The sequence below is a fragment of the Perognathus longimembris genome, chromosome 14 (assembly GCF_023159225.1).
Source record: "Perognathus longimembris pacificus isolate PPM17 chromosome 14, ASM2315922v1, whole genome shotgun sequence".
Classification (NCBI taxonomy): Eukaryota; Metazoa; Chordata; class Mammalia; order Rodentia; family Heteromyidae; genus Perognathus; species Perognathus longimembris.
Genome location: NC_063174.1, coordinates 38,534,128 through 38,546,682, shown reverse-complemented (window position 1 = coordinate 38,546,682; position 12,555 = coordinate 38,534,128). Strand labels below are relative to the sequence as shown.

General features: G+C 37.7%; 1 protein-coding gene across 6 annotated transcripts in view; it reads right to left on the bottom strand.

Moving 5' to 3' along the window:
* The window catches only part of Pcnx1 (pecanex 1), a 171,897-nt gene that overhangs the window by 84,487 nt on the left and 74,855 nt on the right, over positions 1–12,555 (bottom strand). For all 6 annotated transcript variants that reach the window (XM_048362358.1, XM_048362361.1, XM_048362362.1 and 3 more), the window contains exon 6: positions 7,518–9,221. In XM_048362358.1, the coding sequence (XP_048218315.1) occupies positions 7,518–9,221 (1,704 nt within the window). The remainder of the gene's footprint in view (positions 1–7,517; positions 9,222–12,555) is intronic.

Genomic DNA, 12,555 nt, shown 5'->3' with positions numbered 1-12,555 from the left:
TTGAAAAATGTTATAGATCTATTCTTTTACCTCATCACATTTTCTTCAATATTTAATTTTCTAGGCTTGAAATTTCTGTTGTTTTCAATATTCATGAAAGTCTCATTTTCCCTCATTCTCTCTTTAATTGTCAGCCTTAAAAAGGATTTGTTAGTTTGTACTAATGGTAATGAATGGGCATTAGTTTTGTAACCTCAAAAGAATAGTAAAAGCTAAGTTAGTACAGATGTTCCTTGATTTATGATGGAACCAAGTAACAATAAACAGATCATAAACTGAAAATATCATAGTTCAAAAACACATTTAAAGTTGGGCACCAGTGCCTCGTGCCTGTAATCCTACCTACTTAGGAGGCTCGGTTCTAAGGATCATCATTCAAAGCCAGCCTGGGCAGGAAAGTCCATGAGACGCTTATTTCCAATTAACCAGCAAAAAAGCCAAAAGTGGAACTGTGGCTCAAATTGTAGAGTACTAGTCTTGAGCAAAATAGCTCAGATACAAGTGCCTAAGCCCTGAGTTCAAGTCCCAGGACTGATACTTTCTCCCACCGCCTCCCTACACACTCTACATGTAGTCTACAAAAGCACAGAGTTTAGCAGTACTATACACAGTAGAGTATTGGTGGTTTCCTCTCAAGATCATGCAGATAACTGGTAGCTGTGATTTGCTGCTGCAGCCTAACATTGAAAAGAGAGAAGTCCTACTGAATATATATCACTTACACACAATCATAGAGTTGAGAAATCATACTGAACCATGCTAAATCATGGGCTCTTTGTACTTAATTGTAAATGAGTTTATCTCATAGTTTGGGTAGCATTCAATGAAACCACTGAATCCAAGGTTGCACAGCTGGCTTTCTTAAGTATTAAAGACAGCATGATTCCATCTTAACTATAAAGTTCTTTATTATTATTATCAAACTTCATTCAAAAACTGAAGGTACTAGTCATACTCCTGTCAACATTAGGAAGAAAATACTAGTAAAATAACAAGTACAGAAACCTAGAATTTAATCTAGAAAAAGTCCAAACTAACATCAAGCTCATAACAGTGGCTTAAAAAAACTACACAAATTTTATTAAAATTATAGTAACTGAGCAATATAGGTTTCTAAAACAAAATGTTAATTGCCTCTATTTGAATACAAAATGTTTCCTAGTGATCTAAATACTTAGGAATCATTTTTATTCTGAGAAAGGGTATTTTGATGCTACATATGAATAAAAACAAAAAGTTAGGTACAGAAATATTCTTCCCAAATATAAAATTTTGGATAAAAGTTCATGAATACAAAAAATATAAATGCTCAATGAAAACAATGCTTCTCTTTAAATCTGGTCATCTATAACTGTAATGTCCAAAATGGGAGCCACTAGCCATCTGGGCTACTTTAATTTACATGAACAGAAATTTAAAATGCAATTCCTAGGTAGGTGCTGGTTCATGCCTGCAATACTAACTGCTCAGAAGACTAAGGATTAAGATTAAGATCACAGTTCCAAGCAAGCGTGGGCAGTGAAGTCTGTGAGACTCTTTTTTTTTTTTTTTTTTTTCTGTGAGACTCTTATCTCCAATTAACCACCAGAAAACCAGAAGTGGATGTAGCTCAATGTGGTAAAGCACTAGTCTTAAACAGAAAAGCTCAGGGACAGCTCCAGGCCCCGAGTTCAAGAACCATGACAAACCAAAACAAAAAAGGCAATTCCTCACATTCTTTTTTTTTTTTTTTGCGTCAGTCCTGGGCCTTGGACTCAGGGCCTGAGCACTGTCCCTGGCTTCTTCCCGCTCAAGGCTAGCACTCTGCCACTTGAGCCACAGCGCCGCTTCTGGCCGTTTTCCGTATATGTGGTGCTGGGGAATCGAACCTAGGGCCTCGTGTATCCGAGGCAGGCACTCTTGCCACTAGGCCATATCCCCAGCCCCAATTCCTCACATTCTTGAGCTACACAATAGTAGTGTGGAGCCAGTGGCTACCCTTATCAATGTAGACACTAGCATTCACATCATATTAGAAAGCTGTATTGGCACAGTGCTGATCGAGATATACACAGCAAGCCCCTCAAAACAATGATCAAGAAGCACTGTATTCACATGTTGAATTACAACCCCTTTGTAGAACTACTTAAATGTAATAATTTTAATAATTATTTTATTTTAAAGTAATGCTGATTTAAACAATCAAAGTTACCATTTCACTATCACAATCTACAAAGCATTTTGCATACTTCCTAGTTACTGACAACTAGAACCTCAATTAATGAAGGCAACATAATTTTAAAAAAATCATAAAGGAAAAAACATATGCTGGTGAGGCAATCACTGAAACAGTAAAACAAAGCAAAGAAGAAAACAAGCCAGTTGAGGGAAGAACTGACAACTCAGATGAACAATTGCCATTTTTCTGAGAGCAGGGATGGTGGTACACACCCCACTACATGGGAGACATAGGCAAGAGGAAACAAGAAAAACAATATTTTCTCAGAGAAATATATGTTAAGAAATTCAGAAAACAGTGCAAACAATAAGAAGCAAACATAAACTCCTACATCCTGGCTATTATTTACATCTGGTAACTGATACAGAAAATATTCTGTAATGATAGTATCGAATCATGTAGGAAATAAGCTTAGTTGCCCAAATGAAAATGATTTTATTAAAATGATTACAAGCTAGAAAACACAGAACATTTTCTATTTAACTGTATTTTTATTTATTACATTTAGCTGTATTTATTTTTATTCTTAAAACATTCATCTTAAGATATATGCTTTGTAATTACCAAAGAAAAATTTAGCACAAAACAAGAGGTACTTAGAAAATGTCTTAGCTTGAGCCAGGCACCAGTGCTCACTCACACCTGTAATCCTAGCTACTCAAGAGTGCTATAAGATCTGGAGGACACAGTTCAAGGCCAGCCTAAGCAAAAAAAGTTTTACAAACTCGATCTCCAAAATAACTGGCAAAAAAAACCTGCAAAAGTTGTGCTGTAGGTATAGCTCAAGTGACAGAGCACTTATTGATCAAGCTTAAGATCCTGAGTTCAAATCTCAAAACCAGGGGGGGGAAATGTCATAGATGGAACTTAGAAACTTTTTTTTCCTTGTTTAAGTAACTGCAGGTAGTTATGATGGCATTAAATTTACATAATTAATGGTGAGTAGTCCTATAAAGATAAACATCTGTTATGAGTAAATACCAAAAGGTTATATAAGACCTATTACTGCCAACAAGGTAAGAAACATCAATATGGAAACAGCCAAGATTTCTTATAATAGATGAGTGGATCTAAAACATGAGGTACCTATGCATAATGGAATTTTATGCAGCCACTAGAAAGAATAATATTATGTCATTTTCAGGGAAATGGATGGACCTAGAAAAAACCATGTCAATTGAGTTAAGCCAAGTTCAGAAAGACAAATGGCACATGTTTTCTCATATGCAGAAGCTAGATCTAATATACACTGGAACATGGTAAATCATATAAGACTCTAGACATTTACACAGTGAGACCAAAAATCAAAATTTGTAGGAGAGGAACACAAAGGTGCAATGCCTATGTGCATCTGATCATATAAAATAATATTTGTTGAATTCCAGAAAATGGAAACAAGAGTTTTTCTTTTGTTGCTGTTTATGTTTTCTTTTTGTTATGTTTGTTCATTTATCTGTCTTTGGAAGAGAGGGCACAGAAATATAGAGACAAAACACTGAACAAATACAGCAGACACTATGTTGAAAATGAACTGTACACAGAGTGCTAGCCATGAGCGGGAAGAAGCCAGGGACAGTGCTCAGGCCCTGAGTCCAAGGCCCAGGACTGGCCAAAAAAAAAAAAGAAAATGAACTGTACAACTTGTGGGAGGGGACAGGAAAACTAAGAGGAGTGACACTGTCCAAAAAGAAATGTGCTCATTATCTGACTTATGTAATTGTAACCCCTATGTATACCATCTTTATAATAACAATTTTAAGTGCAGAAAAAAAACTATCAATACAAACTGCTTTTCAGTCAGCATTAGTCAAGAAATTAGGAATCCAAGTATTATTCATATTTACTATTGTGAAGTTTCACACAATGGGATAATAAAATCTCTAGCTAATTTCTACATGTAACCTTTTTTATACTTTAATTTTACATCATTAAATTAACAGGGTTAAGCAGGTAGGACACATTGTGTAGCATAATAAACTGGCCGCCTTAATAACACTAAGTGTACCATTATTAATTATTAGCTATGTGTCAGACTCTGTTCTAAGAATTTTCTATGTGCTAACTCCCTCAATTTTTGCAACCACTCTATATAAAGTAGATACTTCCATATCCCATTTTAAGATGAAGGAGCAGAGGCTTAACACAGGACAGTAGTTTTCCAAGATTCATATATATAGCCATGTCACTAGATTACCTCCTATTGTAGAGCATTTTAGTACTTTAACATACATTTCTTAAATTTTACCCCTTCACCTATCAACATTATCCACCTAAAAATAAGATAAAAATCAGTATTGGAGAGAATTCAACACCTCTGAATTCACTGTGATAAAATCTACTTATAGGGCTGGGAATGTGGCTTAGTGGTAAAGTGCTTGCCTAGTATGCATGAGGCCCTGGGTTCAATTCCTCAGTACCACATACAAAAAAAAAAAAAGAAAAAAAAATCCAGAAGTGGCACTGTGGCTTGAGTGGTAGAGTGCTGGCCTTGAGCAAAAGAAGCTCAAGTTCAAGCCCCAGGACTGGCAAAAAGAAAAAAATCAACTTACAGTTTTATGTGTAAGCATATAAACAGTAAACCAATCACATATCATGTTGACATGTCTCAGTAGTACAGTATTTAAATAGAACAGGCAGCCTAGAAACATTTCTTCTAAATTTCCAGACACAACTTTAACAAATATTGCTTTCATAAACAAGTGTCTTTACCAAACATTTGAGATTATGTACTTTTAAAACAATGACAACTTTTAAATCAACACCTATTACCTCCAATCTTATTTTAAAAAATCACCAACAAAACCCCTATATTATCTCCAATACATTAAAATAAATTTATTCTATTCTTATTCTAAATACAATCAAGGTCAAATGACAATAATGCCTATAGTGCCTTTATCTGTCAAAGAATGCTTTTCAGCAATTACAATACTATTTTTTCCACCACAGTCTATGAAATTTCTTGTTCAATATTTGTTTATTACTAACATTTAATAGGTTCTTTGAAAAAGGATAGACAAAAAAAATAAAAGCTAGAATCTAGAGTAGTGGAGGTTTATGCAACAAAGAACTGAACTAAAAAGTAAATAACATCTAGAACATCTTCCATGCAACTATTTAAAAAAAAAATCCCACATTCCTGTGGAAAGGACAGGCCAGTTTAAATATAAAGACAGCCGTCCCAAAAGTTTTGTGCTTATTTTATCAATACTTACATTTCAATGTTATTTATCTTAAAACTATCTCATTTTTTTTCCCCCAATCCTGGGGCTTCAACTCAGGGCCTAAGCACTGTCCCTGGCTTCTTTTTGCTGAAAGCTAGTACTCTACTTCTTGAGCCACAGCGCCACTTCCAGCTTTTTCTGTTTATGTGGTGCTGAGGACTTTGTGTATGCAAGGCAAGCACTGTGCCACTAAGCCACATTCCCAGCCCCTATTTCAACATTTTATAGCATGTTTATTCTTTAAATTTTTATTTTGATAACTAAACATCAAGCTGTATTTTAAAATCTAATAAGTTCTTGAATATTGTGAACATATAAGATTGTGTGGGCCAGGCGTTGGTGGCTCACACCTGCAATCCTAGCTACTCAGGAGCTGAGATCTGAGGATTGTGGTTCTAAGACATCCAGGGCAGGAAAGTCTGGGAGACTCTTAATCTCCAGTTAAGCACCAGAAAACCAGAAGCAGTGCTGTGGCTCCAAGTGGTAGAGTGTTAACCTTTAAAGAAAAAGGTCAGAGACAGCACCAGGCCCAGAGTTCAAGCTCCACAAACACTAAAACCAAACCAAAACAAAAAGATTATGTGAGAAATCACAAGTATTTCAGATCTTTTATTTTAAAAAAGCAGAATGGTATCAAGGTCAAAGACACTAAGGAATTTACTTATTCTACCAACTGGTTGTAACAACTACTTCAGACACAATTTGTTATCAATATTTACGTTTGACAGACTACAGTTGCCTTAGGTATTAAGATCATTTCTTTATATTCTACTAGAAGTTAATCTTTGTTAGAAATTTTGCCAAACAGAAAAAATGGATGGAACTAAAAGTCCCTAACAGCAAAAAGCACAGTCATGTTTGGGAATATTTACAAACAGAAAACCCAATAAGCCAATTCCTGATCAACCTAAAATAAATAAACTATTACCTTAACCAAAGCAGTATTGCTGTCACAGAGGACATCATACGTCCACCTTCTCAAGCTACAAATCTCAAATAAACTTGAATGGAACAGTGTTCAGTCACAGAAAAATATAAAAAATTTCAATATCTGAAACCTTAAATAAGTAATAAATAAAACTGAAGAAAAGAGACAAAAAAGAGCAGGCTGGGGATATGGCCTAGTGGCAAGAGTGCTTGCCTCGTATACATGAGGCCCGGGGCTCGATTCCCCAGCACCACATATACAGAAAATGGCCAGAAGTGGCGCTGTGGCTCAAGTGGCGGAGTGCTAGCCTTGAGCAAAGAAACAAGCCAGGGACAGTGCTCGGGCCCTGAGTCCAAGCCGCAGGACTGGCCAAAAAAAAAAAAAAAAAAAAAAAAAAGAGCCACAGTTTTCAAAGTATATAATCAGAGCTAAGGTAATATTTCAGAAAATCTTCATAGAACAGGTTGAATGGTCTAATTCTAGAACTTCAATGTCACAAACTACTTAAAAACCAACTCAAAGTGCTCTGGTATCCTAATGTAATTTTATAGCTTAGTTATACAAAGGAAAGTAACCAGTGTTTTGTTACTCCTGGAAAACACTTACAGGTAGCAACTGTTTAGAAAAGTGAAGGCCATCAAGAATAAATTGACAGGAGGATTCTACTGTTGAAGTTATCTTTAAAGTTCTTTGTGAATTTCCTGTGGCGTACCGTACATGGTTACTGTATATGATTTTGGTACACTGGATATTGTATATATGCCTACCTGATCTAGGGAAGGGAAAGAAAACTGAGGGTGTAAGATATCATAAGAAACGTATTCACTGCCTTATTATGTAACTGTACCCCCTTTGCACAACATCTTGTCAATAAAATTTAATTTAAAAAAATAAATTGACATACTGTAAGACAACTGATAAAGATGTCTTCTTAGTGTTTTGGTAAGACAACTACAAGAAGTTCTGTTCGTGTTAGAACAAATTTTTTCTAAGACAACCAAGTACTCCATCATTGAAGAAGTTTGTTTTAATAACAATGGAAGAAAAGTAATAACAGAAGGCTTATTTTAATAAGCACTATTGTCATCAACAGTATCAAATTTGTAGTAGTGACTCTTAGGGAAATCTGTTTCTGGAGCTTACTTACCTCTACTGACTGCATCCTGCTCTTCCCCTTCAGGAAATGCAACCTGGCTTGGCAAACTATTCCTAGATCGAGTAACTGTCTCTAACTGGGATGCTCGTCCCAATAAAGACAGCTCATCTAGCACCTCTCCCTCTTTGGCCTCAAGATCTGATTTTGAAGTGGTTAAAGGCTTTATACTTTCAGGTGCCATTAGCCTGTTTGAGTCATTCAAACATGCTACTGTGCCACTATCCAAGCTCAACACTCGGGCACGGGTCTTGTTATTTGTGCTGGAAGTTCGTCGCGTGGCCCGCTTTCTGCCAGCTCCCTCAAGACCTAGGTGAGTCCTGTGTGTGTGCTCAGAGTCTGTGCCCCGATCTTTATGAACATGCTTGGGCTTTAGAGCACTGTACTTGCCCTCAGGAGACTGGCACGAATGAGAAGTGGTGCTAGAAGAGCTGTCACTGCTGAACTGATGAGCAGAATGGACACTTGATGCTCTACTCAAGTCACTTTGATCACTAGAGTCCTCGTCATGACAAAATATAGCACTATGTGGTTTGGTTCCAGAAACTCCTCGAAAGGAAACATAGTCCTTATGCCGACTTGAGTCAAAACTGCTGGCCCGTTTCTTTCCTGTCCGTCTCCTGTCTGATTTATGAGCAGAGGCTGTCCGGTGGATTAAACTAGAGGATTTGGGCCGGACATCCCCTTCCTTCTGCTTTCCACTACCATCTTTACAAAGTTTGGTATCGACTGAAATAGTAGACTTCTCACTCTGCTCCTCTTTGTTTTCAGCAGTAGTCTCAGGTGGTCTGTCCCCTGGTCCAGTAAACTCATTTGCATGGGGGTTTTTATTAGCTTCTTCAGAGGCAGAAGTGCTGAGATCTCTCTGGTTATGCATCTCATCAGAGCCCTGAGTATCTTGTGCCTCAGGAGCCCTGCTATTCGTACTCTCTTCCAGAGCAATCTTGTCACTGCTAGTCCTTTGGTCACTGGCACAGCTGCTCCTCTTTTCTGAGTCAATAGAGCGTTCTTTTTTCCTAGCAGTTCTCTTTCCCATTTTAGGAGACTCCTCATGCTCTGATAACATACTCTCTATGTGAGTGGAGCTGGTCTGCTCACTTTTATAGCTGCTGACAGTACTGTTGGTGTCACGGTCTGTTCCACTACAATAGCTCTCTGTAGAGCCACTACTCCGTGTGCTCAGGCTCCTCAGGCTGTCCATGCTTTTGTCTGCATTCAGTGCTTTGCTCTTCCCACTTTTTGTAGGTAGTTGAGAATTACTGTTTTTCAGGTCACCAGCAAGCTGAAATTCTCCAGGCAAGCGAGAATTTTCCACTAAGGATTCTTTAGATCCAGAATGAGGCTTGGAAGATTCTAACTCACTAACTGGATCTAACCCTCGTCTCTGCGGGTAATGAGGGAAATCATTCAGTGAAGTGTCAGGGAATGCCACAGCAGAGCTGGAAGTCCGTGGTACACCTCTTGGCCGGTGATCTTTCCTGTAAGAGTGTGAATGTAAAGGTACAAGAGAAGCTACTTCTGTGTCACAGGCGCTGGAGAGAGACTGGTCAACGTGGTGGTGGTGGCTATGACTTGGCAGGCTCACTTTGTCACTGAAGTCCCTTGGCAAGTCTTGTCCACAAGAGGACAAGGAAGGCTGAATAGAGATGAAGGAGTCATTGGAGACCAAACGAAAGAGCTTCCGATCAGTTGCCAAATCTGTTTCAAACATATATTTGAAAATATTAACACAGAAATATGTTTCTATCGTTTAGCAATAGAAAGAATTCACAGCAAACAGTAAATCAAGTATAAACAGTTTATCAAATAGTTCACTGGGTAACAGTTGGCCTATCATTCCAAAGAGATAATTTCTATTTACAAACACACAAGCAGTCTGTTGATGGAATAAATTAAACTTCCAAATATTTGAGCTTTACAGCTGGTTTCAGAAAAAAAGTTCTATAGGCTATTAGTAAAATACAAGAAAACAGCTAGTTGCTGGTGGCTCAGGCCTATAATCCTTGCCACTCAGGAAGCTGAGATCTGAGATTGGTGGTTTGGAGCCAGCCTGGGCAGACAAATCCAAGAGACTTATCTCCAATTAATCAGCAAAAAAGTGGAAGTAGCTCAAGTGACAGAATGCCTGGCTTGCCGAAAAAGTGAAACAAGAATGCTGGGCCTTGAAATCAAGCCCCAGTACTAGCACAAACAAAAAACAATTTAAAAAAAGAATGAAATTACTAATAAACACACTTTTAAAAACTCTAAATCAAGATTTGATTGAAATAACTAAAAACTCAGACAGCCTCTAGACTAAAAATAGCATAGAGAGATATCGTTTTTCTCTAATTAAATTATTTGAATGACTGCTATTAGAGGTATTGAGGATAAGAAAGATGGGCTTATAGTTTACCTTATAAATGGCTCATATTTAATAATCTCATCTATCCAGAAAGCAGAAGATTGAGTGGATTGAAGTTAAAAGCCAACCTCATAAATAGTTTGTCAGAACCTATCTCAACAAATAAACTAGACTTCGTAGCTCATACTTACAATCCTAGCTCTGAGGGAAGCAAAAAAGGCCTTATCTGAAAAATAGCAAAAGCAAAAAAAAAATATTCTGGCCTAAATGGTAGAGCCTACTTACTGTAAAGTTCTCCAGAAAGGAAACGCACCACATGGTTCAGGCAGAAAAAAATTTATTGAGTGGAAAGCAAACTGCCAGCCCACATAAGATGGAGGTGTGAGGAGACAGAGGGGAAGGAAGAAGAGAAAAAGAAAGCGAGTAAGAAAAGAGAGCAAGCGAGAGTAAGAGAGAAAAGGGAGAACAGGGACTCCTGTTGAGGCGGATTATATAGGGAAGGCAGGAGCTGTATGGCCAGATGGATTGGATGTGACCTCAGGGAAGGGGGAGGTAACCGCCTCCAGGTGTGCCAGGTAACATAGGTACTGGGCGAAGACTTAAACAGGTGGAGGGCATCTGCATGGAGCTCTCCCTGGGGTGGATCTTACATTTACCTAGCTTGAAGCCTTGATTTCAAAATTTTAGAATGCTCCCCAAATAAAAAGGGAGATGGCATGTTTATTAATTGCTTGTGGTGGTAGAAACTGCTGTAATTTTCTATAAGGCAAGCTAATAAACATATCCAGAAAAGGTATTCTCAACTCTCTGATTAGAAGTTGTTGTTAAAGGATAAAATCATATATGTGTATAGGTTTTAGCAAAGTTATTAATTTTAGGTGAAAAATTACTAATATGCAAAAAAGTCCAATAAAAAGGATGGTTGAATTATGTAGCCTGCTGTCAATGCTATGTGGACACTAAAAACATTTTCAGAGATCAGAAGATACTAAAATGCAAAAATATTGTAAGAAAGGTATGCTTTCAGCTCTACATGATAAAAAATAATGCTAAGGATTTAAGTGCATATGTATAAATGTTAGAAATACATATTTAGGTACAAGAAGGAATGAAGCCTTGATACATGCTATAACATGATAAGTAAAGCCAGACACAAAAAAGCCACCCATGATATGATCTATCTGTATGAAGCACAACAGGCAATGCATAGACTGAAAGTTCCAGTGGGATTATAGGTTGGATGAGCAAGGAACCAGGGAGTGTTCGTTTCTTTCATAGCAACAAAAATGTTCTAGAGGGCTGGGGATATAGCCTAGTGGCAAGAGTGCCTGCCTCGGATACACGAGGCCCTAGGTTCGATTCCCCAGCACCACATATACAGAAAACGGCCAGAAGCGGCGCTGTGGCTCAAGTGGCAGAGTGCTAGCCTTGAGCGGGAAGAAGCCAGGGACAGTGCTCAGGCCCTGAGTCCAAGGCCCAGGACTGGCCAAAAAAAAAAAAAAAAAAAAAGTTCTAGAATTCATAGTGATGGGGTATACTATCTTATAGATTATAGTAAAAATCACTAAATTAGAAAGAGAAATTTTATGGTATACAAACTATCACAATAAAAAAGAAAAATTTATACTCCCAAAAACATTTTAAAAGGCTACTCAGTGACAGAAATGTAATTGCTTTCCCCCCTCTTACTTAACTATACTTTCTAAAGTTAACATATATTATTTGTGTGTGTCAGTCCTGGTGCTTGAACTCAGGGTCCAGAAATTGTCCTTGATATTTTTTTTTTGCTGAAGCCTAGGCACTCTACCACTTGCCCCACTGCTCCACTTCCAGCTTTTTTGTGTGCCTTATTGGAAGTAAGAGTCTCATGAACTTTTCTGCCTGAGCTGGCTCTGCATTATGATTCTCAGATCTCAGTCTCCTGTTGAGGTAGGGTTATAGATAGGCATGAGGCACTGGCATCAGCTTACCTTTATAAATGAAAAACAAAATCATGTTTTCTTTCTATCTTTTGGCTCTTCCTCCTCAATTATAATAGCATGCTATTCTCTTAAAAGTATGTATATACCAAAAATATATATATATATAAGTGTGTGTGTGTGTGTGTGTGTGTGTGTGTGTTACCTGCTTTATCCTTACTTGTCTGCTATCTATCACCTTAGGTCTCTGCTCTTTTTCCAAGAAGTCACTGAAACAGTAGTTTATAGTTACTTTGATTCTTCACCAATTCTCTCTTAAGCAAACTAACTTTATTCCATTAAAAATACATTTTTTAGGGCTGGGCATTGGCGGCTCACACCTATAATCCTAACTACTCAGGAAGCTGAACTCTGTGGATGGCAGTCCAAAGCCAGCCTGGGCAGAAAAGTCCAAGACTCTTATCTCCAATTAACAACCAAAAAACTGGAAGTAGAGCTGTGGCTCAAAATGGTAGAGTGCTAGCCTTGAGTAAAAGAGCTCAGGAACAGCACCCAGGCCCTGAGTTCAAGCTTCACAACCAACAAAAACAACAACAACAAAAAGAAACACTACATTTTTTTAAGCTTGCCGACTTCCACATAGTAAAATGTAATGGTCAGGTCTAGTTCCTCATGTTCTTTAACCCAGCAGCAGCATTTCGAAAAGATGTTCAATTCATCTTCCTCAGAATACTGGAATATATAGTTTTAGTTTTCTATCTTTCAAGTT